The sequence below is a fragment of the Corella eumyota genome, chromosome 4, assembly GCF_963082875.1.
Source record: "Corella eumyota chromosome 4, kaCorEumy4.1, whole genome shotgun sequence".
In the NCBI taxonomy this organism is placed as follows: domain Eukaryota; kingdom Metazoa; phylum Chordata; class Ascidiacea; order Phlebobranchia; family Corellidae; genus Corella; species Corella eumyota.
In genome coordinates, this window is record NC_137493.1 from 15,193,839 (window position 1) to 15,220,856 (window position 27,018).

At 32.5% G+C, this 27,018-nt stretch overlaps 4 protein-coding genes across 4 annotated transcripts; 2 read left to right on the forward strand and 2 right to left on the reverse strand.

The window, feature by feature from the left end:
* Nucleotides 1–1,639: 1,639 nt before the first annotated feature.
* On the forward strand, nucleotides 1,640–3,552 carry LOC145750559 (vacuolar protein sorting-associated protein 37B-like). Its single transcript, XM_082566625.1, has 5 exons — nucleotides 1,640–1,871; nucleotides 2,289–2,460; nucleotides 2,659–2,741; nucleotides 2,906–3,078; nucleotides 3,164–3,552. The coding sequence occupies exons 1-5, from the start codon at nucleotides 1,719–1,721 to the stop codon at nucleotides 3,279–3,281; spliced, it is 699 nt and encodes a 232-aa protein (XP_082422751.1). The 5' UTR covers nucleotides 1,640–1,718; the 3' UTR covers nucleotides 3,282–3,552.
* Nucleotides 3,553–3,823: 271 nt separating this feature from the next.
* LOC145751034 (uncharacterized) lies at nucleotides 3,824–4,870 on the reverse strand. The gene has a single exon (XM_082567105.1). It carries the CDS (start codon nucleotides 4,703–4,705, stop codon nucleotides 4,097–4,099), a length of 609 nt encoding a protein of 202 aa, XP_082423231.1. The 5' UTR covers nucleotides 4,706–4,870; the 3' UTR covers nucleotides 3,824–4,096.
* A 304-nt stretch (nucleotides 4,871–5,174) lies between these two features.
* LOC145751555 (conserved oligomeric Golgi complex subunit 5-like) lies at nucleotides 5,175–20,295 on the reverse strand. Its single transcript, XM_082567732.1, has 20 exons — nucleotides 20,188–20,295; nucleotides 19,758–19,897; nucleotides 19,308–19,420; nucleotides 18,821–18,890; nucleotides 18,588–18,708; nucleotides 12,842–12,972; nucleotides 11,849–12,014; nucleotides 10,909–11,015; nucleotides 10,597–10,674; nucleotides 10,239–10,323; nucleotides 9,682–9,785; nucleotides 9,539–9,585; nucleotides 9,248–9,412; nucleotides 8,689–8,788; nucleotides 8,098–8,208; nucleotides 7,071–7,237; nucleotides 6,542–6,667; nucleotides 6,363–6,471; nucleotides 5,787–5,990; nucleotides 5,175–5,513 (listed from the first exon to the last, which is right to left on the reverse strand). Exons 1-20 carry the CDS (start codon nucleotides 20,246–20,248, stop codon nucleotides 5,319–5,321), a joined length of 2,400 nt encoding a protein of 799 aa, XP_082423858.1. The 5' UTR covers nucleotides 20,249–20,295; the 3' UTR covers nucleotides 5,175–5,318.
* On the forward strand, nucleotides 14,487–17,644 carry LOC145749547 (G-protein coupled receptor 22-like). The gene is made up of 3 exons (XM_082565341.1): nucleotides 14,487–14,711; nucleotides 15,075–15,646; nucleotides 16,780–17,644. Exons 1-3 carry the CDS (start codon nucleotides 14,487–14,489, stop codon nucleotides 17,642–17,644), a joined length of 1,662 nt encoding a protein of 553 aa, XP_082421467.1.
* Nucleotides 20,296–27,018: the final 6,723 nt, after the last annotated feature.

Consider the following 27,018-nt stretch of genomic DNA (forward strand, 5'->3'; position numbering starts at 1 on the left):
TATATCACTAAGGAAATATACCTCAAAGCTTGTTTCTCATATAATTAAGTACCTCATGTTTGCTGATGATGCAATCTTCAATACCAGGAAAAAATATGGACCTGATTTGAATATAAAGAACAGGTTGAAATTTTTGAGAAAATATTTATTAAAAAAAATTTAATTAAAAACATTACTTCGTATTTTGTTATTGAATGATTTAGATTGATTAGACAGTTTTTAATTTAAAAGACATGTTTTCGAAGAATAATTTTCTAATAAAATAGTTAGAAAAGTCAAATAAAAGAAAATACAAAAGTTTAAGTGGTTATTAGCTTAAGGTTATAAGGTTAAACAAGCTCTAAAACAAAGAACAAAACATTTTTACTTTCAGTTGAAAAAGTCTAAAATAAAAAATTCTAACTCAATAATTAATCGGAACAATTTAAAAGGGTATTTAAGGCCAGATATTATTATTTCATTTATCAGATTTGTACTTATTTACTTATAATACCAATATGGTTGTCACATTTTGTTATAACAGCTGTTTTCGTTATTGTCAAAAAAACATAGTTACCTCATATATTTGTTGATAAATGTTAACTATTTTTCAATTTTTTAGGCACAAGTAGATAGTTCTAATTTTGTATGCTAATCCCACATTTCCAAAATAACACCTATTAAAAATATATTTAATTAAAATATAATTACAATAATTTTTATGTGACATAATTTACAATATATTCACTTGATAAATAAAGCTTGAACATATTGATTTAGTCCTCTATTCTGCCATTTAGGTAGCACAATATTAAAGTAAACTTTTTTTTGTATATATCTTTATCCTCAATGTGGGAAAGTTGAACGCGCAACTTAAACATATGAGTAACATCAGTTACTGCGACCCGGTCTCGAGTTGCCTGTGGCAGTTTGGGATATAATAGATTATACTGCTGAATAATTGCTGGCTCAGCAGGAGTTTATACCGTTTATAGCGCCTTACTTAAGGGCGTGACCGCATGAGAGCACTGGGGATTGAACCCACGACCTCATGTAGTGTAGCCAGTGTTCTTACCGGTACCGCAACATCAAACTGTCAGCTTTCTGTTAAAAACTGCTAAATTTGACAAAAATTTGATTTTTTTTACCATTTAGAAGACAATTTTATTCTTAAAAGAAAAATCACTTTATATTTAATTAAGTTTTGTTACTTTTATATAGATTAGGGTAAATAAAATCTAACAAAAAAACAAATAGGCTTTAGCCAGCGTCGTAACAAATCTTACCTTTAGCCAGCGTCGTAACAAATCTTGGTGTTTTATAAGATTATAAACCTAGAAAAACCCTTGAAATCCGTGAATATTCTTGATATGTCATTTTTTAAAACCACCACACTTAATTTACACGTTTATACGTAAACGCGTTGTCGCAGTTGGGAAATAACCAAAATTAATGGCTGTAATATTAGTTAACAAATACAATATACAGATAAAAACCCTATTAAAATTAAGCAAAAAAATTCTTTAAATTTTTTTGTCATATTTTTTTAATATTTCATGTTTTTATTATTTTTTGGGCTTCCAAAAATAGCGAACAGTATAAAGTTCCGCCTTTCACTCTTTATCCAGTTACAACCGCTGTTTTTAAACTGATGACATCATAGGCACAACAAGGTTACGTCATATTTAGTCGAGAAACAACCCGTTTTAGGCAAATTTGTTACTTAAAATTCTGTAAAAATGTCGCAATGGAATTACCAGTACGGACAGTCTAATAATCAAAATGCTAATGACGATTTTACCAACATTTTGGAAGGTTTAACAACAGAAGAATTGCAGGAATTGATGGAAAATGAAGATCGAATAAACGAAATTGTTTGCGATTACGATAAGGTATTTAATTTTGACTTTAATTAAATATTAATATATAATTTACTGGTCCAAAATTGCTGTTAAATTTTTTTTAATTGTATAATTATTGCGTTGTCTTTTCATGGTATAAGTAACAAATGTGTAAATTTTTTTATTTTCGTTTATCCTCAATGTGGGAAAGCCAGTATTTCAGCAAAAACTTAGGGTAGCATTTGCTTTACAACCCATTTCCGAGTTGCGTTATTTAACCTACCATTTGTAGCAACGGTTTAGCTAAAGTAATTCTATTACCTTACTTAAAAAAAGGCACTATAGCATGGAAGCAGTGGGGATCAAACCCAGTGCCTCATTTTGTAAAACTAAAAGTTCCATTTACTGCATCATGCCACACAATTACACTTAAATAACATTTAACCCTTCTTTAAATTCTATTTACAGATCAAGAAAATAAAACTAGATAAAGAATTAATTCAGGCGGAAAACAGGAGTATTGCTGACCATAATTTAAGTAAAGAACCGAGATTAAACAATCTTCGTGAAACATTGGCAACAAAATATGTTCAGATTAACGATTTACGCGAATCGTTTGAAACAAATCAAGCCAAACTAGGTAGTTTTTTTATTGTGATACAATCTCATTTGGGTGTCACTTAGGTACCAAAACTCTTTCCAGATATACTATTAAAATTGAACACATGGTTAAATAACGTCCATAAAAACTATTATTGAGCCCTCAAAGTTAATAAAACGAAGTTTATTATGTAATTGCAATTCTTAAGTAAAGAAGGCTCTAAATTTTTTTTTGTAGAATCGATTCGAAAAGATGTAAACCTTGAAACAACTTTGGCAGTTCTCCAAACTACATGTGCACAGACTGAAGAAGAATCAGAAGTAAAAAAAAAATAATTTAATTTAAAAAAATAGCACAAACTATCAAAGTTAATTTAAGAAAGGACAGGCTAATAAAAGTTACCCTATAATAAAAATCACCCTTTTTTACAAAGCATAAGTTGAATTTTGGTTTTAAAATATTTATCATTTTCTATCTGTTAAAGGAATTAGCAGAAAAACTGTTTAATGGAGATTTACCTATCGGTGAGTTTTTAACCTCGTTTAAAGAGAAACGAACCCTGGCTCACATGCGCCGCATTAAATCGGAGAAAATGAGGGAATTACTACTTCAACTACAACGTGAAAATACAAATAGTGCCCCAGCCATACCTTCAAGGTATTTTTTTGATTTTTTTAAAAGTTTTTTTTTTTTTTTAAATTGAATGTGTATAATAGATTAAAATTTATATTTTTTGTCTTAGGGAACCAAACCCCTACCCACGTGGGTATGGGGCCCCACAGACTGCCCCAAAGTACCCCAGTAATGCATTTTCTCAACAGCCATCAGGGCAACAATATCCTTCTTATAACTGGAAATAAAACTTGTTTTAAATTAAACCTGTTCCTATATTTTCTTTATGAAAGGAGTTCTAGTTACCAGCAATGCAATGTATTCTTACTGTTCCCTGTACATTAAATTTGTTTTAATTTAGCCGCTTTAACTTAATGGTATCAGTTATTCCTGAAAAGTTGATGTAAAAAAGTGAAAAATATTTTTGTTATTACTGCTATGATAACGCCATTGTTGTGGTCATCATGGTAAAACCTTTCTTGTACTTATTTAATGTTGTAAAAGAAATAAATATCATTATCTTACATTACTCAAGCTTTACTTGCCAGACATATACAAATAACGGAGCTTTGTGTACGATAAATATATATATATTTTTAATTAATAGGCCTTATAACTTTAAAGTTGCAAATATATGACTGACGTCTAAAATTCCAATAGTAAAAAGTGTTTTGACTCATTTAGGCTAATAAAATAACTAAGCTATTTCCTTTTTTATTAAGAACAGAATAATTCAAATACCTTGAAGTCTTTACTATGAGATTTCTGATTTTAAGATGCTTGTTAATATCAGAGTTATATGTAGTCCTAAGAGAAAAACAAGATGTGTCTAAAAAAATTTAGAAATAAGAAAACTATTAATTTTTTACATCACAGTAAAATATAGATAATTTTATTTAAATAAAAGTTAATCTAAAAAGTTTTGGCATAAAATGCAATATTAAAAACAAATTCACTATCACCATACAATAAAACAATAAAAGTAAGAAAATCTATAGAACCTAACAAGAGCTAATACTGTTTAAATCAATGATTAAACTAAATTTAATTTTAAAATCAGTCTTTACATAACAACACACTCATTTTGAGACTCTAATTTTTCCCTTTTTCGTTGATTCTCTAAAAACTGTTTTTTCATCAAATCTTTATAATACTTTTCGCACCAAGCCGACGAGTAAGTGTAATTTTTCTCGGCGTGTTGAAACAACCGAATATTAGCACTTTGTTGAGCTGGGGTGGCAGCCTGTACATTGTCATGCGGGGGGGAGTTTTTTCGAGTTTTGGGAGCAGAATGAAACCAAGGTCTTACATGCTTTCTATCTGCCTTATCCCATTTTACAGTTTTTATTTCATCTTCGCTAAAATGTTTTTTATGTAGCATCAAAGCCTTATAAGCTTGGTGTAATTCTGTAAAAAGTCTTTCGGAGTTTTTATCCGGATTTTGATCCGGATGAACTGAAAAACTTCTGTCGTAAAAAGCATCTTTAATTTTAAGGGGGGTTGAATTTACGGGTATACCTAAAATATCACAGTACTTCTTGATCTGTAGTCTTGTCAATGGTGTTGCTGCAGTTTGTATATTATTGGTTTGAAGTTTATTTATTTGTTGTGAGCATATTTTTAAATTTAAAGTTTTGATTTGGGAAATATTTTTCGAACAAGCATAATTCATAGCTAACAAACTTAAAATCAAGTCTATATAAAAATGTTATCCTTTATAACGTAATATTTAAATAACTTCAAAATAATACGTAAACACTGTCAGACTGTTAAAAAGAATGGCATTTTAATTGTAAAAATAAATTAAGATTTCTACAAAATAAAACTAAGTATATTATAAAAGCCTGGCTGCCTAGACTTTAGTAATTGAATTTTTAATCAAACTAATAAACAAATTAACTAATTACTTGATATTTTACACAGTTACAAAGTAAGCTTGTAAGTAATTTGTATTTTTAGGTCATAAAAGTGAAAACTTTGACAATTTTGACTTTTCGTCACCTCTTCTTTGAGGATAAACGAAAATCAAAACAATTAGTTACGTCATCAAAAACTTTTAAGGTAGATTTATTCTTAATAAAACACCTCTAACCTATTTATTTTAAACCAATAAAACTATATACTTTTAAACCTGATACATATAGTTATATTGTATTTTATTAGTTAACGCGAATCGGGACAGCACGATAACAATAATATCCATGTGGTATATACGTTCTGATACCCCATAAATAAAGCGTCTAATACAACGTACAAATTGCTTCTTTAATAAAAAAAAATCAGTCTTAAGCGACCTTTTCCATGCCGCGTTGTAACAAAGCAACCATTTTTGGATAAACATCGGCGAATGAAGTATCGTTGCTTGATCTAACCCTATTTACATAATTTTCGATTGTGCCTCTTATCATGTTTAGCCTTTCTTTTTCAGATGGGTGTTCGTCTAACCATTTACTGTACCTTCCTACTGACCATTCCATTACCTTAGGGCAGAAAATAGAAGTAAATATAGCAAAAAATTACTGTTTGCAATATTAAAACGGTAAGATTTCAATGTGTTAAAATAGTAGCCTACTGGGTGAAAGGGTAGGAGTTACTAGTTACTGTTATAGTTAGAGAAGCAAGTGCTAACTTATCAGTAAGTTTAACTACTAAAACAATACTTAACAAGAGCGTTAATGGTTTCTTTTAGGTAAAATAGAAAAAAAGTTAGGTCCTTTAAAAGTTAAAAAAAAATTAGGACCTTTAAAAATTACCTGATGTGGTGATCGAACGTTAGAAGGTGCGCGCGAGAATAAATAATGAAGGGCTGTGCTGTAAGGTATGACATCACCGATTGATGACGATGTACTAATGGCCTCATTGGTTTGAAATAACAAAGGCCTGAAGGCTCTTAATAAACGATAGGAATGGCCAAGGTCGGTTATACGTTGAGATAATGGAGAGACCGCCATTTCCATCTAAAAAATCAAATTTTGTCTTTGGAAAAGCAGGAACCAGGAACTTAAAGCAGAATTTGGTAAAAATTTGCTTTTTTTTGTATATATCTTTATCCTCGATGTGGGAAAGTCGAATGCGCGACTTAAACTTAGAGTAACATCAGTTACTCCGACCCAGTCTCGAGTTGCCTGTGGCAGTTTGGGATATTATAGATTATAATTGCCCGATAATTATACTGCTGATTAAGTGCTGGCTCAGCAGGAGTTCATACCGTTTATAGTGCCTTACTTAAGGGCACTACAGCATGAGAGGAGTGGGGATTAAACCCACAACTTCATGTGTGGTGTAGCAAGTGTTCTTACCACTACACCACGCTGCCTTTGTTACTTTACCTGAGCAAAATCAGTAGCAAGTCTCATCTTTCCTTCTTCACCCATAGGTCGAACTAAACTAGCATGCCTTACAAACATTTGAATAGCTCGGTGAGCTAAGGCCAGTAAACTGCCGAAAAAATACAAAAATTTGTCAAAATAAAGTTTTATAAAAACTCATATAAAAATAAAAATTTTACCTTGATCTTATAAACTTCCTGCAAGCAAATTTTGTGAAGTGATCTTTGACAACTCTTGCAAGAAAATCGCATAATTCTTTCATGTACAACGAACACAAGGTACTTTCCCCGCTGACGTCACCATCTCTAAAATAAATAAAATCCTTTTTTTTACGTTTATTTATTTTCAATATGGGTAGGTCGACTTCAGGCACCCTGACTCAGCCTTAAGTTGCTTTGAGCAGTTTGGGATAATATAGAATATAATTGCCCGATAAATATATGCTGCTGATTAAGTGTTGGCTCAGCAGGAGTTTATACCGTTTATAGCGCCTTACTTAAAAGTGCTACAGCATGAGAGCAGGTGAAATCGAACCAAGGACATCATGTAGTAAAGCCAAGCGTTTTAACTACTACACAACGCTGCCGGGACCCCTTATTCTGTAACAGTATAACGTGGAAGCAGTGGGCATTGAACCCACAACCCATAAGATTAAAACACAATGTTAAATAAAATATTCACATTCAAAACAACATAAAAAAAAACTACCTTGCGAAGTCTTCGTTGTGGATAGTTAGAATAATTGACTCAACCGAATCTTGAACAGCACTGAGTAACGGTTCAGTGGCTGACGCAATCAACCGTGACAAGTTATCAGCTGATCCTCGGACCAACTCGAGCGCCTCTGGTGGTAGATTTTCGTGCTCGTCTAAAATCTTTTTTTTTGAAATTAAAGTTTTATTAGTCATAAGTTAAACTTTTAAAGCATAAACTATTTAATTTTTTTTAATTTTTTTGCGTGAAATGGGGAATTAAATTAAATTCATTTTATAATATTCAGGCAAAAATTAAAAAAACGCAAGCATGGTGTAGTGGTCAAAATACTTGGCTTCACTACATTAGGTCCTCGGTTCGGTCCCCACTGCTCCCATGCTGTAGCGCACTTGAGTAGGGCGCTATAAACGGCATAAACTTCTACTAAACCGATACTTAATCAGCAGCTTAATTATTGGGCAATTATAATCTATAATATCCCAAACTGCCAAAGGCAACTCGAGACTGGGTCAGAGTAACTGATGTTACTCTATGTTTAGGTCGCGAAGTCGACCTTTCCAATTAAAAAAAACAACTATAGCATAATCTACATAACCGATCCATTAAAAACTCTCCAAAAAGTTAAATTCTTCATTAACATTAAACTATATCGATTTAAACAAAACTCTAGACTTTTAAAATAACTTTCGGAAGCGAAAATCCGATACTAAACGGCTATACATCATTTATTTAATATTATGACGTCACAACAAAGGGATTATCTAGTCGACGTACGTAATAGGTCAAAAATTTTTGGCAATAAAGGATAGGTATAAAATTACACGTAAAAAATTTGGAAAATAATTAAATTATTTATGTGTAACAGATAAGCGTATTTCTGGTAATATAATTAAAATATTACTTACATTATATTTTAATCCAAAAATTGGTAAGCATATAATTTACATTTGTTTTATTTATTAGGTATTTGTTTTATTTATTGAGTATTTTTATAAAAAACTTTTAACTTTTAATGTTTTACCTTTAGCACAGAAGTTTGTAGAATATGTAAGGAGTTAACTGTAGAGATATTTCGTAGTTGAGCGGGGGTAGGTGGCGCTATTACTTGGCTTGCTTCGCCTTGAGTTGAAATCTAAAAAAATGAAAAAAAATCTAAAAAAAAATATTGTCCGGTTGTGTGGTTAAGCGGTCTTGGCGGCGGACTACGAGCCGAAAGGTTTCGGGTTCGAGCCACACCAACACCACACACTTTGACTCAAGTCAAAAATTTAAAAAAATTACAACAGCTCTAATACTTTAAAGTATTATAAAAAAAAACTAAAAAAGGGGTTAATAATTGACTGGCAGTGTGGTATACTAGTCATACCTTAGAAATACGAGCCGAAAGGTTTCGGGTTCGAGCCGCACTAATGTCCCATAATCGCCCTTAAGCTTAGCATTTACGGATAACTTCTAAAACATCCCAACCTCTTACCCAATCAAAATATAATAACCCAACATTCTAACGCGTTAACTAGTTTTAAGTTAACTAACATTTTTTTTTATTTTATTTATTTTTTTTTTCAAGTTAAAATTTCAAAATTATTTATAAAAAATTTAAAAATTTTTTCACCAGTTGTTCTGATTTAACTTCGAATAGTTGAATTGTTTTCGCGACATTTTTTCCAACTTGAATCGCAAGATGGTCGTCTACTATTCCTACACCCAACTCGCTATAACGAAAAAGTCACGACGTCAATTTAAAAAAAAAATAAATAAAAAAAATTGTTTAAAATTTTTTAAATAATTTCATTTGAAAACTACATTAAAATTTTTTTTGAAAAAGTTACTTTACATAAACACTGAAAAAAGTAAAGTTTTAATAATAATTAATTGTATTTATTAATTACTATAAAATCAATATATTTATAACGCTAAAATCGATAACAAAAAAGTTAAAAGATTAATAAACTTTGTATTTTGTCCCATGAGATTTATTTGTAAAAATAAAGTTTTTAATCAACGAAATGTTAAAATGTAACCAATTTATCAAAAATCATAAAAAAAACAAGTAATAGCGCTCTAATTCAGTATGCTACAACATGTAAGCAGTGGGAATCCAACTCAGGACCTTAGGTGGTGATTTTTAAAGCATTAAAAGGGTAGTAAGTAAAAAAAAATGATTTTAATACCTTGATATAGTTTTAACTACGTTTTCGATTTCGTCCTGGGTCGGGGGAGTGCGCCCACCAGCGGGGAACATTAAATTGATCGGATCGAATAATCTCGACAACGATCTTTGAAGATAACTTCGCTCGAACAACTTTAACGACGTCTTTAGACTACGTTCTGCGTCACTACAAGCAAGATAAATGACGTGTATAAAAGTACAAAAAGATAAACAAAAAAAACTATTAAAAATAAGTCAATTCTTACAGCTTAACAGCCTAAATTTAGTGTATTATTATATTAAACACATTTACCTTTCGAAATTATTTTCCGATTCCAAGTCTTTGTTTTGGGTATCTCCCTAAAACACATTGTAAACAGGTCGATTAAAATCTGAAAAAATCGATATTTATCGACATGCAGTAGTCTGTAGTTTTCGATCGACCGCAAAACTTACCTGCAAGAGATTTTGGTTTTCGCCCACCCTCTCCCACAGATCGCTGTACAGTTGGACCAGTTTGGGGTATTCCCCTTCGAATGCTTGGCGCATTAGATTCGATTCTGCAAAAAAAATCGTAATTTTTTTAAAGGATATTAAAAATAAATATTCCTTTGTCCTAGTCTTAAGTTGTTTTTACCGATATATCTTAAAGGTTGTCTGCAGCGTAGTGTAGTGGTCAAAACACTTGGCTTTACTACATAAGGTCCTGGGTTCAATCCCCACTGTTTTCATGATCTAGCGCCCTTGAGTAAGGCTCTATAAACAGTATAAACTTCTGCTAAGCCAATACTTGATCAGCAGTTTAAATATTGAGCAATTATAATCTATAATATTTCAAACTATAAAAGGCAACTTAAGACTGGGTCGGGGTAACTGATGTTACTCTATGTTTAGGTCATGAAGTCGATTTTACCACATCAAGGATAAATAAATGTAATTTTTTTTTTAATTTTTAGGTAAAAACTTTTAAATTTTTAGATGAAATCCCTTTTTATTTTAACGCTTTAAATTACCTTGTGCACTTTTATCAAGTTGAGAATATAAATGTTTAGTAACTGAACTCCAAAATTTTGCAACGTAATCGCAACTACCTCCGTGCTATAGAAATATAAAATAAAATTGACAATTTAAAAGAAAGGTTTACTTATTTTATTAAAAAATAATTATTTAAATCATAAATATTAAATATGATTTGAACGTAAAACAATTTCCAAATTTTTTATAAAACATTTACCAAAAAAAAAATACTATAAAAAAATATAAACTTAAAAAATATCAGATTTTAATTTACTGATTTAGAAGAAAAGAAATTATTTTTAAAAAAATTTAGAAGAAAAGAATTATTATTTCTTTTAAATTAAAATATATTACCTTGCCTAATTCTTCAATAAACCCCACATGAGTTATTGGATCTCTTTTCTTAATTAAAACTTTCTGCAGATGAATCATCTTAAAATCAAAATAATTTTAAAATTCCCGACATTTGCTACTCTTTTATAATTACCTTATATTAATGTAATGCATAAATTTTTAATGCGTTAAAATTTTAGATAATGTAAAGTGTATTTTAAACAACAGAACATGTATTTAATTTAAAAATAAAATAAATATTAATCATTTAAAATCTATACATATATTATTTATTTTTACAGAAAAATGTATATTTTAAATGGGGGTAATTACTTGTACAGATATAGAGCTTATTTGATGAATCACATGTTCAAAATTGTTCCAAAGATTGACCCTAAACAAGGCAGTATTTGTGTGCATTCCTGCTGCTGAACCTGGCCCTAATTAAAGTTAAAATTTTTATCGAAAAAATTTAAATAAAAAAAAATTGGAAAAAATTTAAATTTTATATTTTTTTGATTATTTTAAGCATATATATATTACAAGTAATAATTTTATTACATTATAGCTCATTGTTCTTTTTTTTAGTTACTTAATTATATATATTTTTAATAAATGTTGCCCAAAATTAAAAAAATACATTTTACGAAAAAAAAAATTAAAAATTAATAAATGTTATATAAATATATAAATAAATCAAATTAAGAAAAACATTTTTTTTAAAACTAAAAAGTGGGCAAATAAATCAATTTCACAGAAAACACGTTTGTCCAAATCCAACGCGTAATTAAACAAAATTTTAATCCGCATCTATAAATTATTAATCTCTCTAAAAAAAGGCGATATCTTAAGTCCTGATGTGACATCATTGGGTTCTTACAATAAACCTTTGGGTTAATATATCAATATACAGCGTAGGACTATATTTGTTCAACATGATTTTTACAAAAGACCAAGATTTTTACCCAACAAAAGCTGTGAGCCTTTACTTTATTTGAGTTAATTAAAATTGAGTTAATCTTCTGCTAATATTGACTCGCATTGTCATAGCTTTATATATATAAGATCGTGATTTTGGGCAAAAATAGATATTTTTTTAATAATTTGACCCGGTTTTGATTTCGCCCACGCTTACTAGGAATTGACTACGTGACTACATATAAAAGTAAAAAAAATCCACAATAAACAAAATATAAAAACGTAATAAAATAAATAATTCGAAAAATTAAGAAAAAATTGGAAAATTAATAAAAAAACAAAAATTTTTTTTTACCTTTGTTAGTATGGCTTATTTCTTGGTTAATATTCTGATGGTCTAGGGCATAGTTTATATTTTGATTGGCTGTTAATATCATTTCATCGGTGGTTTTCTCAAGTTGATGTTTTAGGGTGTTGAGATTAAAAAACACTTGCAAAGCCGTAGCCGTTTGTGCTTGATTCTATGTTAAAAAGAATAATAAATAAATTTATGTTATAGGCCTAATAAAGAAGTACGGGGTTACGGACCGAAAGGTTTTGGGTTCAAACCGCGCTGGTGACATGCTATACACTTATAAATATGGCGTTTACAGATAGCCCAACAGAGTCCTTTATGCTTACTTTAAAAAATAAACTTGGTTTTATAAAAGGGCATTATAGAAAAGTTTTTTACTGGTATATTCCTATTTTTTTATATTTTTTTGTGTATGTTTGCATCCTTAAGGACGCTACAGCATGAGGTCAGTGGGGATTGAACCCAAGACCTTAAGTGTGGTGTAGCAAGTGTTCTGACCACTACACCACGCTGCCGGTATTTACAAACTAAACTAAAAAAATGTAATTGTACTTTATGAAAAATTATTAGGTATATTATAAGCACTTTTATTTGTACACAATGTAAGGATGTCGACTTTACATTTAAAAAAACATTATATCGCCGGCCCCGTTCTTAAGTTACATGTACCGTTTTTTATTATTAACCTTTCGCTGTAGTCTGTTGGTCGGCTTACAAAATGTTTACACATGCCACCAGTGAATATATTAACACCTTCGCCAAGACAAATACAATATTGGGATTAAGATTTAAGACCAGGACGTTGAAGCGGATTAAAAAGTGTATTAATAAAAGAGAAAAAATTAATAACTTAACAAGAATGTGAAAGTGAACGGTGTTATAGACTTAATATAAAACAAAGCCCTATGTGGTACATAAACGCTATGGTTAGGACTCTATTCAGAAGCAAATTTCATGCAGTAGTAGTCGAAGAAACAAGAAAGTTTTACTTACCACGGAACGCAGGCCTTCGTGAAGTAGTCGCCCGGCCTGATCGCTGACTTCTTCGCGGGAAATTTGAAGAAATTTGCGGTCGTTTTCGATTACTTCGATCCCGCTTAAATCAACCCCGTGCGTCAGATAGTCTGAAAAAAATTTTAAAATAATATTTTTGATATATAAAAATCGATAAATACGTTAGTTAAAAATCAGTTTGTCCTTATAACCTAAACAATAGTTGTTGTAGTGGAAAAAAGACATTCAAAAATAGTGTAAAATTTCGAATAAACATAGCCATGAGAAAGTCATCAAATTTAGTCTGTTTTAGGCTAAACTATTTGAGTATATAACCAACAAAGTGAAGATTAGAGCCCTTAATAAGTCGGGATAATGTTACTAAAGTAATTAGAGTACTAGCACATTAGGTTTACAGGTTTCTTCTATATTACTTAACAAAGAAAATCACAATCCAGTTGAAAATCGATTTGTCATTTGGTCATGGATATCTAATTAGTCACAAAAATAAAACCCGCAAAATTTGGCCGCAAAAAACAGTTGAATATACAGTAAAATGTTTATTTCGTTGTGGCTAGCACACTTGGGTTTACTACACGAGGTCCTGGGTTTGAACCCCGCTGCTCTCATTCCGTAGCACCCTAAAGTAAGGTGCTATAAACAGTATAAACTTTTGCTGAGCCAGCACTTAATCAGCAGTATAATTACCGGACATTTATAATCTTTAATATCCCAAACTGCCAAAGTCAACTTAATAATGAGTTGGGATAACTAATGTTACTCTATGTTAAGGCAATGGAGGCCTATCCAGGATAGACAACAAGGAAAAAATACAATAGAGATAAAATTATATGAAATACAAGTTAGTACGCGCAACCTAACCAATTAAAAATAGTCTGAATTCTGTGTATAAAACAATACGCGAAACGTTAGCAGGTAAAAATAATTTTAAGCAAGCGTAGGTCCATACTAGTAGCTTATATTTATTTATAAATTTGCCTACATTTAGTTTATATTACACGAAACAGTATAGTAATATAGGAGCATAGAAAAACAATGTCGGGTTACATAAAGCGTATATATAGCGTACTGTGCCAAAGTTTATAACAGTACATAGCTATTATGCTTGCTGTAAATTAATGACCCGATCAGCTCAAACTAGATTTGTTTGGATCAATAATTTAACGCGAGGAAGTAATACCGCTAATGGGAAGCAGGAAAAAAGGTAGTAGATTACAAACCAAAATGTATTCGAGCTGTAGAACTAAAGAGTGTATGTTGTGCCATTAGGTTTGATAGGCAAAGCCGATGGGTCAGAAAAAACTAGAGTTTCGCTAATTTAAAACACATTTATTATTTCAAGTGGTCGTTGAAAAAATAAAGAAATATTCACATTATCTTAAAAGGAACGCTAGTAGAAAATTAGTACAAATATTGACTTTATTTTCATCTCGAAAATTGAAAGTAAAGTAAATAAGAAATGGACTGCTCAGAGAGGGACTTACTATTATGTTTTATAAAGCCTAAAATTTTGCTGAACTCGTATAAATTACGCAAGACATCGTAAAAAAATGTAGGTATACTAAATTTTATTGTTTATTTTACAGAATGGTGGCTACTGTATATTAACTCGAGAAAATAGATTATGATAAAGTTAGGGCAATTCGAAAACCGGTCAATTTTTTACGCCGAATCGTCGACATGCAACGACGTAAAATTAGAAATATCTCAGAATTTTGAAAATGGGTTAATAGCCCCAATAGTAATACTGGTAATAGAAGTTGTGCTAGCTGTAAGCTTTAACGTGGCGGCTATATCATTGTATTATCGAAAACCTGGAAGACTGAAAAATGCCGGAGATAAGTTCACGGTAAGGAAAAAAATTGTTTTTATTTTTTTGAAAATTTTTAAGCGGGCATTATAATTCTTTTAGCATGGCGCCTTATTTAACAATAAAAGAGTTTTTAAGAAAATAATAAATTCGAAAATAACGAAATCAAAACAATTCCACGTTAAAATATTGATGACAGCAAAATTGACGTCCTAGTTTGCAAAACAAAACGTATAATTGGGATGAAATTAGGACATGGCCTAAACCAAAACATGTCATTCTACGTCAGCCTACGAAACTCAAATAATTGCCTCGCGCGACGGTGCCTGAAAAATCGATGTCCCAAACCGAATTAAGAAAACAAAAGCCACGAGGTGATTTAATCGTTTTTTTTGTATTCAGGTTAGTCTGATGGTGGTTGACCTTCTTTTCTGCGGTCTGGGAATTCCCCTTACCCTAGCAGTCGAACTGTATCGAGCTAGGTTCGGGTCTTGGTTAGACGAAGCATGCATGGCCTTTCAGTCGCTTATACTTTTCAGCGCTACTGCTAGCACCATCGGCACGGCCTTGATAGCACTTGACAGGGCTGACATCAGCATCCGACCTTCCAGGAGGTTCTTCAACGAATCCAGGCAGACGCGGACCCTTTGCATGGCATGGATGGTGTCACTGACCATGCTTTTTGTCCCCTTCGTGGCAAATACCACAAAAACAAACGCGTCACAACCCTTGTTTAACAACAACAACAACAGTAATTTCAAAAACACAAGCGATATAAATGTAAAACTAAATGTACAAGAGAACTGCACTTTAAAATGCGATGAGGCTAGTTGTCAAGACAACCAATGCAGTTTAACTGGAACAGAGTTAGCAATTCGAGTTGCTTTACAATCAACTGTATTTTTAATGACCTCCATTACCACACTGACTGTTTATCTACGAATACTCAGAACAGTTCAACGAAGAAATTACAGGTACAATTAATTTAAATGTTTGATTTTTCATAAAATCTAAAAATTGCTTTTAATAAAAAGTGCTGGCTCAGCAGGAAGTTATACCGTTTATAGCGTCTTACTCAAGGGCGTTACAGCATGGGAGCTGTGGGGATCGATCCCACGACCTCGTGTAGTGAAGCGAGTGTTTCTGGCTACTATACCACGCTGTTGGTTATATTACTCAAATTAATTAAAAAAATATTTTGCATAGATATTTAAATCAAGGTACGTTGTTACTCATAAAAGTTTGAAAAGATAGCGGCAGAAAATCAATTTTTTCTACATTTGCTTATTATAAAACCATGATATATATTAAAATAAAACATTATATAAAAATAAAAGGGCATTAGAAGATGTAAATAATACATAAGTTGTCAAAATAATATTTATTTTATTAAATGTAAAATAGAAATCTTATTAGCTATAAAATATTCAAATTCTTACAGTTATCTCGTTATTTGTATAAATATCAAAATAGATTGCTCAAGATCAAACAAATTAATTAAAAAATTTTAGAGCACATTTTTCGACACAAAGTAATTATTATTATTACTACAAAAACACCAAAATGATTTATTAAATGGCGATCGGCAATAACATACTATAATAAATATTGATTATTGATTTAAAAATCACGTGACCACGCGCCTTAAAGAAAATTAAGTCAGCCTATTTACTTAATATCGGGAAAAAAATTAAATTAATATAAAAAAATTTCCATATAAAATTTTTTGTTAAAAAATTTTTTACGTTTGGTTTTCAAATTTTATCCGAAAAATTTGTAACATGATTTTGACGTACATAACAGCTGCCTGCCAACAAATAGATGCATAATTTATGTTATAGATTTACTAATACAAATAATACGACTCGAAATTTAACTATATAGCATATGCAAGTATTTTACAGCAGATTTTAACATTAAAAGCAGTTTTTAAAACCTTTATTTGTTTATCTTGAAGCATACATACCCTTTTTTAAGAACTTTTATTGCACATAATTCTAATTAAATCTAATTTACTTTGTTATATTTTTTTAAGGCAACTTTGATTCTAAAAAAGCATATTTATATTTTTTATATCTTTTCAACCATTTTTTGTTTGTATTTGCAGGTACGATAAAAATCTTATGCAAGGAGTTAAAACGACTCAGGACGATTGCAGAAAAAGCGATATGTTCCAAAAAGTATTTTGCTGCGGTTCCAACCTAACAGAACAAGTTCAACACAACCCGAACCGACCTAATTTCGCTCGAACCACAGAAGAAAAAACGTTAATAACCACCACAAACAACCATACCGACGAAAACACCAGTAAAAATGGCAATAATGGTGTTGTAATGGTAGTTAAGAATGTAGATAACAACGACAATCAATCGCAAGGGACTAAGACTGACTTTGCAAGCGTAGCGTTGTCTATAACAGTGGTTTTAGCTTTGAAAAGAATGGTTGCAGCTAAAATAGCTAGAAAACGAAAGAAAGTAAGACATCTACGCAGAATGACGATTCTGATTCTGTTTAGCTTCTTGCTAGGCTGGACACCGTTTCATATTCTGCCAGTAGTTAAAATTTTCGTGCAAAAAAATCTGCCAGATTCGACAATTTGTTTTCTGTCGGAATGTGTTTTAAGATTTTTAAATTGTGACACCACGACCGAAGTTTCCAAAGTGGCTGTGTCGAACGGCAGCGAAGCGACGTGGGAAATTTTGTTTCTGTGGAGTCTGGTTTTTGCCGCTTTATCCTCGATTATCAACCCGTTTGTTTACAGTTTCTCGCGCGAAAAATTGCGCGAAGAAATGAAGAAAAAATTCCTCTGCTGCGGGGGCCACCAAAAATATAATTTCAACAACCGCGGGAGATCCGCGATTTGGACCTCGCCCTGGGGCAAAACTAAAGGGGGGAATTCCCCCAAGAAACCCAAGGAATCGAACTCTCCAAAAAATACGAAGCAATCATCGATAAGCAATATTACCGTATGAAATTCGAAATTAATTATTTATCAAGTTTTTTTTTTTTTAAATTGAAAAATTTTAAATTTCGTGTTTCTGCTATATTTAATTTTTAAGCGAAGATTTCGTATTATTTCTACGTATAATTATTATTATTATTTAATCATTTTTTGTATTTTTTTTAAGTTTTTTTTTATTATTAATAAAATATTTATGACTTTCCTTCTGTTTTGGTTTTAGTACAAATCTAGATAAGAGGGAATAACAATTAGCTTCGACAAATGATGTTTAATGTTCCGCAGAATTATGTTTGTTTATGCCAAAATATTTAAATCCCAATTACCAATTAATGAGGTTATATATGATATTATATAAATAATGCATTAATGCTTTGGAATGGGATACCGCGAAACATATTTTTTAAACCTAATATTTCCTGATTAATTAGCCGAACATACGGTAGAATTTTGATGAAGTAATTTTGGGATATTTAAAAATAACTGTACCTTATGTTAAGGTCAAAAAACGACATGAAAAATCAATAAACCGGCAGCGTGGTGTAGTGGTAAGAACACTTGCTACACCACACATGAGGTCGTGGGTTCAATCCCCACTGATCTCATGCTGTAGCGCCTTTGAGTAAGGCGCTATAAACGATATGAACTAGTGCTGAGCCGGCACTAAATCAGCAGTATAATTATCGGGCAATTATATTCTATAATATCCCAAACTGCCACAAGCAACTCGAGACTGGGTCGGAGTAACTGATGCTACTCTATATTCAAATCGCGCATTTGACTTTCCCACATCGAGGATAAAAATATATACAAAAAAAAAATTAAAAAAGTTAAAATATGTATATACCCTTTCAATGAACTAAAATACAACAAAGTATTTATATGCAAAAATTAATTTTTTATGATTTTATTTTACCTATCCTTTACTAACAAAATATTTTATATTTTTGGCTTACCCAACTCGTTTAAAGTCTGCGCTGCTTTAGTTAGCTCTCTTACGCCACCATGCAGTTGCCCGCGAAGTCGTCCACTCAATCTTTGTATCCGTATAATGCTACGCAGAAGATCGCAAGTGGCCTAAAAATACCACCCAGGTTATTTTAGGTATGAAATTGACATAGGAATAATAAAAAGATCGACACTAATAAACAACATTTATTAAGTATACTTTAGACTTCAATATGTTTACCTGTAATCTGCCAAGTTGGATTGTCCTCGATTGAATTTTTTGAAAAGGTTCGCCCACTTTACTTCTTATTCTGTTAAAAAAAATAATTAAATATATAAACAATAAATTAATTTAGTTTTACAAAAGCAAAACAAATAAAAAAGAAATAGGCTATACATAATATTAAACACACACATAAGATCGTGGGTTCAATTCCCATTGATCTCATGCTGTAGTGCCCTTGAGTAAGACGTTATAAACGGTATTAACTTCAGCAGCATAATTATCGGGCAATTTTAATCTATAATATACCAAAGTGCCACTGGCAACTTGAGACTAAGTCAGAGTATGTTTAAGTTGCACATTCGACTTTCCAACATTAAGGATGAAAATATAAACAAAAACAAAAAAATATATATATATATATATTATACACCACAAATAAAACTAGTTGACTATTTTTTAAGTGAACAAAATATTAAATCAATATTTACTTTAACAGACATACCTATCTACTGTAGATTGTAGAGATTCAATTCTAGTATGCATCATTGTTAAAACTCCTTCCAATGATTCGATCCCAGTTGCTTGCGCTAACAAGTCTTCATGTCTTGCAGAAATCTTTAAATATAAAGAATTTGATTTCTTCAATTATAAAAAGTTGATGTTGTATAGTATTACAACCGAACAAGTGGATCCACTACAAGAGGTCCTAAGTGTGATTACTACTGCTTACAAGCAGTAGTATCCCTTTGTTGGGCAATATAAACAGTTTTATTTAATGCTAAACCAAATACCAAAAATCATTTAGCCATAACTGAAAAGGCATTTTTAGTATTCGAAAATTATTACATGACCAAACTATTTATAAAAGCTTTTTACTAGAGAAACTATAGTTTTTGCTACAAAAACTGCAAATATAAAAACAACAATAGTTTAAAAAATGCCAAACACATACCTGGGAATGTAGTTCTTTATCCAACAACGAGATTCCATCCATTAATTGAAGGAGTCTTGCTGATATTGCTGAGTTTTCGATTACTTGAACGGTGTAATCGTGAACATCAAAATCATCGTCCAAAAACTCTGATAATGCATCTGCAAACATAACATATTTTTATTGTTTATCCTCTCTGTCAGAAAATTTTTTTAAATTGGGTTTTTGTCGACAAAACCATTAAAAATATCTTTATAAAATATATTTATTGCTTTAATTCAATGACCAACTTTTACAAACAGGCATTTTTTTTAAATGCATAAAAAAAACATATATACTTTTTTTGACATAAGTTATTGAAGTACAAAAAGACAAAGTTAGTGTGATAGCTTTTATAGTGCTATTGACTTTAGAATGTGCTAATAATCTAACAACAAACTAATTACATTACCTCCTTCTGCAAAGGATTGCAAAGCGTCATGTCCATTTCCAATTTCATTAATACTTGTCATTTTTACAACATTTATCCCAACTTAAAACTTTCTAAACTGCTAAACCTAAAACAGTTATATTAATAGTCCTTTTTAGTGTTAGCTCAGTAGGTTAATGATGTAAATAACATGCAAACAGACAGCTAAGAAACTGAAAAGTCTGACAACATTTTAAACTTATATTTTGGAAGCATTTTTACTGGCAGACCGATTAAACATCAGACTATCAGACAGTTAAATTGTTTTAACCTATTTTGTCTGTTTGTAAATATATTATAATGTAACGGCTCTATCCTTCTAAAAAAATAAACCTAAATTAATTGCAAGTAATTAACTATTTATTTATCTAATAAAACTTATATATTTAGCAGGAATTTTAAATTTGTTTTTGTTTTTAAATTAAAAAGTAAATAAACCAAATTAAACACGTTTACATAAACTTACTCATGCATGATTCAAACAAAATCAGCTGACAAATATTCGATTTCTATGACGTCATAAATATAATAGACATAAAAATAGTAAAAAAATATAAATTTTATGAATTGAAATTAATAATTAGTTAAAGGATATTTTTTGTAACATCACGTGATGATTTAAAATGTCGGAAAATTCACCGAGAAAGAAATTTACGAAACGTCGTTCTTTCGTTCCGAAAAAATATGAAGACATTTCGTCGTCTTCAACTTACACAACAAAACAAGATCTCCTTTTCCTAAAACAACCGCCAAAAAAACTCAAACCTAAAGAATTACCTAAAACAGCATCGTCATTATTTAAATCTGTGCTGAAATCAACTCGAGGCAAAAGCATAAACCCAAGTTGTGGGTTAGATCCAACGCCGTACGAGACCCTTAAATGCCAGCAGAAGGAATTACCCACTTTAATAACGTCGTCAATTCGACTTTTTGATGGAACCACGCCACTACAAGCTTCACCACGTACTGAATTGTCTTTTGTAAAGAATACCGGGATGCCATCGGGAAATCCGGCAGATTTAACCAAGGCAACTTCAATGGGAGGTTTGGCAGAGTACGAAGCCCAGTGTCTGAAGAACGACTTTAGGTGAACAATGTTTAGGACCTATTAAAAATACAATATTTTTACACATTTAGAACCGGCAGCAAGGTGTAGTTGCCAAAACACTTGCTACACTACATGATATCGTGGGTTTAATCCCCACTTCTCCCATGCCGTAGCGCCTTGAAGTAAGGCGCTGTAAACGGTATGGACTCCTGCTGAACCAGCACTTAATCAGCAGCTTAATTATCGGGCAAATATAATCTCTAATAACCGAAACTATGAAAGCACATCTAGAATATAAATGTGTTTTCAACAAAGGTGGGCACAGTTAACCGAGAAAGTAACTTCGTTAAGTGGTAATTCGTTACATAGTATATTAACTTCGTTAACGTTAATAAGTTAATTGTAACGGTAGTTATCGATAAACGTTAATGTTAAAATTTAAATAAAACAAACAAAGAAACGACCCTATTTTAAAAAAAACAGCAATTTTTATCTTAGTTGATATTTTAACTACACGAACGTAAGTTTAAATGACGTTTTCAAAACTGCATCGTTTAAAATTTCAATACATCGTCATCGTCGTCAATACATCGTTTATACGTCAGTCAATACATCGTCAATACATCCTTTAAAATTGAAACGATTAAACCCAATAAACGGCAAAATAAAACATATGTACTTTTATATTACCATGGTAAACTTGTAAAAATATTAAATTAACAGACTTAATTTAACGAAAGCACAATTTAACGAAAGTTAACAGGTCCGTTAACGATTTTTAAAGTTAACTTAAAAGTTAAATTTTTTCGAAAAATTTAATTTTTTTTTAAAATTTTTTCGAAAAATTTAACTTCGTTAATTAACGCATTAACGGTTTAGTGCCCACCTTTGGTTTTCAACAATATGTTTTTGTAGTGTTGAGCTTCCTTCCGAAGTGAAATCAAACACTGTTTTAAAACGTGTTCGTAAAAAAATCGACCACCATGGAGATGCTGGAAGAAGGGGTTCTGAGTCTGCTATTGGGGCGCTCAGACGACAACGAAAAAGAGATTTTAATATAAACAAAATAAAACAAACAATGCGGATTAAAAAAGGAAGCGACCATTTGCTGAATGAGAAGAATTTTAAGCTAATGCATAGAAGTATAATTTATCCATTTATACTTATAAATATATTATATAAAACTAGAGAACATCATTTAAAAATATATCAAAGATGACATTTTTTTAAGCAAACACTCTTCCAAACTTTTAATAAACTAATTTACTGTTAATCCAGCAACACCTCAAAGAATAAAACCAGACGATTACATGAAGAATTTTGGCCCTACCAAACCTAGAACAGAGGACATGGTCAAATCTATATCAGACAACGTTATCACAAGAAAAACTGACATCGAAAACGCGGCTTTACAGACAGGAAAAGGTGCTTTAAAATCGGGCGATGCTGGAAAAAGAGCTTGGCCATTTGCCTCTAGAAGTCAACATAAAAGTGCTGGTCGAGCAAATGAAGTAGAAGTAAGTTATTAGAAAGATTGATTAATATTAAAGAAATAGTTCAAACAACATCTTGAAAGCTTTGGTTAGCAATTTATTTTCTCTAATAATGCTTAGTATTACTATTTGTATTTATTGCTATTTGTATTTGCATATTGTTTTAGCACAAAACTGCACTTGAAAGCAAACTCAAAGTTAGTACAAGTTTTGCAAAATTTATAAAAGAGAAGAGCCAAGAAGATGGCGATAAAACAAGACCTTATATTACAACTGTCGGTCGCCCAGTGGAAGTTGATGATCCTCTTGTTCTGGTTGGAAAGCTGATGCGAAAAGATGGCACTTTTAAGTAAGCCAACGTTAAAGTTTTACCAACATACCAACTATAAAATGTTTTTTATTAAAGTCAAATATTAATCTTATCTAACCGATAACAAAAAAAATAGTAGTATGTCTACAGTGCATGTTGTAGTCAGAAGTAATATTAAATGTGTTTAACATTTTACTGGCTTTAATTTCAATCTAAACTTTGTTGTTGAACAGAAAAGTAGTTATTCTTGGCAACCTTCTCGAAGGAGAACCAACTCTTGAGCGCACAGGCTCCGGGGATACCGTGATGACCTTGCCACCCTCTATGACAGACCTCAGGGCACCCAGCAACTTCGGGCGTCCCACCAACAAGCCTGGAAAATTTGGAAAAATGACAGAGCCTCCAATTGCTGAGCGTAAAGAGGAGACGCAAGAGCTAGCAGCACCCGAAGTTAAAAAACATGTGCCGTTCGGGAAAGTACTTGAAGCGGTTAGAAGTAAGATTGTAAACGGTAGCAGGACCTTAGTCAAGGAGTACATTCAAGAAAAGAAAGTATCTGGTGGAGGTGGGTTGTTTGGAAAGTTCAACTTTGGCGGGAAAATTGGTCCGGAAGAGGATTTGTTTTCTGTGAAATCAATCATAACAATTGACGAAGCAGAAAAATCAATTAGCCAGTTAGACTCATCAAGATTAATTGTAATTGGAAATGAACGTTTCGGTGTATCCAGAATTCTAGATTCCACAGTAAAGTTTGATAAGAGAAATCCAAACTTTCTGCGCAAGATTCCAATCGCCGAAGAGAGTTTTTTCAAGTCTAGAATCAAACTTGGTAAAAAGATGAGAGTGATACGTAAAGAAATAGCAAAAACAACTAATCTAAACGTACGCCGCTGGCGAAAATTAACAATACCGACAAGTGTGGAACATATTTACGAGGCAATCGAAGATAATGTTGTCGAAGCAATGGCAGGTACTGTGGACAATGCATTTATGGAAGAGACAACAGAGCAAGGTGAGGATGTATCTCAGAGCGATCAGACCGAGGAAGAGACATCCGTAGAAGAGACATCCTTGGAAGAAACATCCTTGGAAGAAACAGAAGAATATGGTATTGAAGAGGTTTATAATAAAGGAGTAATGAACGCTGTTGAATACGACAGTGAGACAGCAACAGAAGAAGCATCTGAAGGTCAGACAACAACTGTTGTTACTGACGAATACCAATCTGGTGACGGTGCCACAATGTCACATAAGACTTACAACTATTCCTCGTATGGCGACTTTGTTCCCATGGCGTCTGGTGATGCAAGATTATATGGTAATAACGCCAACAATATAGCACCATTTCCCAGTGCTGAAATTTCACATTCAACTACCAAAAAAAACTCCAAAAATTTTGAACAGAAAACGGCACCAACGCCCCGTGAAAATAACATAATTTGTATTGGGCGAGTAAGAGAACATCGTTTGTTAAATGAAGATACCGCATTGCATTCAAGTAGACGCTTAAAAAGTAAATTTGACCCAACTGAGTACCAAGTATCTCGTTATGCAAGCCTGCCTACCCTATCAAGTACAATGAGAAAAATAACAAACAATATGTTCTCGCTGATCACACCGTCCAAAGACGCGTTTCTTAGAACACCATTTATGTCGAGACCATCACGTTATAAATCTCGACAAAAAAGGAAATATTCAAACTATAACAAAACCTTGATCGATAAGGATCTGAATCAAATTAAATATACGATTTCGCTGGTCGCTCAGCGAACATACAGCGCCATTGACTCGTATATTAAAAATCCATCAAGTAATATACACACTTTTAACAATCATTCCAAAAGAACACAAGTTCAGATCGGTAAACGTGGAACTAGAAGACACCCCTTAGTTCCACCAATCCCCACAGGGCCACAATCGACCGACGAATATTCGAGCGCTGAAGATGTTGCAACGTACGAAAATCCGGATGAAGAAGGCGAAACAGAAACAAATGGCACAAACGACTCGGATGACTATAGCGAATATGGTGTACAGGAAGTAGATGTGGAAGAACTACAAGCTGGCAACTTGTACGAGTCGGAAGATTACAGTGAATATGGCATACAAGAAGAAATGGTTAGCGAATTGGAGGCTGAAAATCCGTACGACCGGGTTGCTACCGATGAAGAGGCTTACGACCAAGTACCGCATTCTTATGATCAAGTACCTCAAAAACAAACCGTAGACATGAAGGATAGCAAAACGGACTCTAATACTACTGACAGCAAGCCTGCCATTTCTAAGTCGGGGTCTATGTGGTCAGGTACAGATATTTCAGTTCCAAGCAAAGATGAAAATGCTGCTGCATTGCCGGTAACTCAGAAGCCAAAACTTACCTCCAAAGAACTAGTTGGTTTCCCTGGCTCGATGAAAACCAGCACATCAGGCGCAGAAGTAGACAGCCGTGGTAACCTAAAGCCAGAAGACCAAGATTACAAGTTCTACTCGGCACAATCCAGCCTCTCAGTACAAGAAGTTGTAAAGTTCTTTGAATCACAAAGATCGTTAAAAGATCATGAACCTGAAAGAAAGGGAAGATATCAAGGCCAGCCTGCAGAGAGTTTGTATGGGATTTTAGGTCAAAATAATGTTAAGCCTCCACCCCGTTTCAGCCTAGGTACAAGTCAGTCTCTTAACTCGCTTTCGTCTACATCCGAAGAGTTGGAGTACTTTGAAAAACGGATTAAACGAAGAAAACAAAATAAGTTTCCGAAAGGCTTACTTAAATCTGGAGCATGGGATTACTCCTCGACAAACGTTTCTATGGTAACGACATGGTGGGACGAAACAAGCGGTGGTGACGTCAAAAAAATAAACAGTTGTGACGTGTCAATGCCGCCGAGATTAGACACGGAAGATGACGAAATCAGAAACCGAAATGCTAAAGTGCGCGTCGATAAATCAGAAGGGTTTAATACCCTAGCTACGATGACGTATCTACGAGGTGACGGGTTGCTTTTTAAAGCATTCCACAGAGAAGCAAAAGCTTCCAAACCTCGAACGGAAAAAATGTTTAAGTACGATAACGGAAAAGTGTCGTTAAAAATGTACCCAAAAGACTGTGCAAAGGATCCTGAAAAGTTAACCAAGGTGAAGCGTATTTGCAAGGATCCAAGATGTATTTATATCAACTGCGAGGACAAGGAGACAAACCAAAAACCTCATTTGCATAAAAGAGTTAATTGTTGCGAAGAAGAAATAAGCGAATCCGACCCAGATGTAACGCTAGAGTACGTCACCAATGTTTTAAAACGTAGTAAAAAATTTAAAGCGAAGAATGACGATGAAAGGTGGACATCAACTTGCCAACGCTGCCCTGAACATGAAAAACGATTCCAACCCTTTTTCCCAGATTTGTTTGAGGAACGAAGTATAGTTCCTTTGGCAAAGCGAGTGGTCGATTTTGCTTGGTATGAAGGCAAAAATCTTTACAGGCAACTATATCCTGATTACAGCGAAGATGCCATTGAGCAAATTAGCGACGAATTCTCGTTTTTTAATTTAGAACAGGGCGTAAGTCGGTTTCTAGTCGAAGATGCTATCAACTTCTCTTGGGCGGAAATACAGTCGGAACGAACATTCGAGATTATGCTAGACGAAGAGATTCGAGACAGCATCACACGAGTTATGATAGGAGAATTCTCGCAAAACTGTATTGACCAAGGGCGTAGAGCTTTAATTATCGAAGACTACCTTACAAAGAACACACCGAAGAAGGAGCCATGCAATATGTGCGCGTGTGACAACTTTCCAGTAACTTCAAAAAGCAGAACGCATCGGATTATTGAAAAATACACCAGACGTGGACTTCTTTCTAACGACCAAACAACAAGAGAGGTACGTGCGTTAATGAAGGACCTTACAGCGGCTGTTGTGCTATGTGAGGAGCTAGATCTAAATGCTACAACCTCAAAACCTGG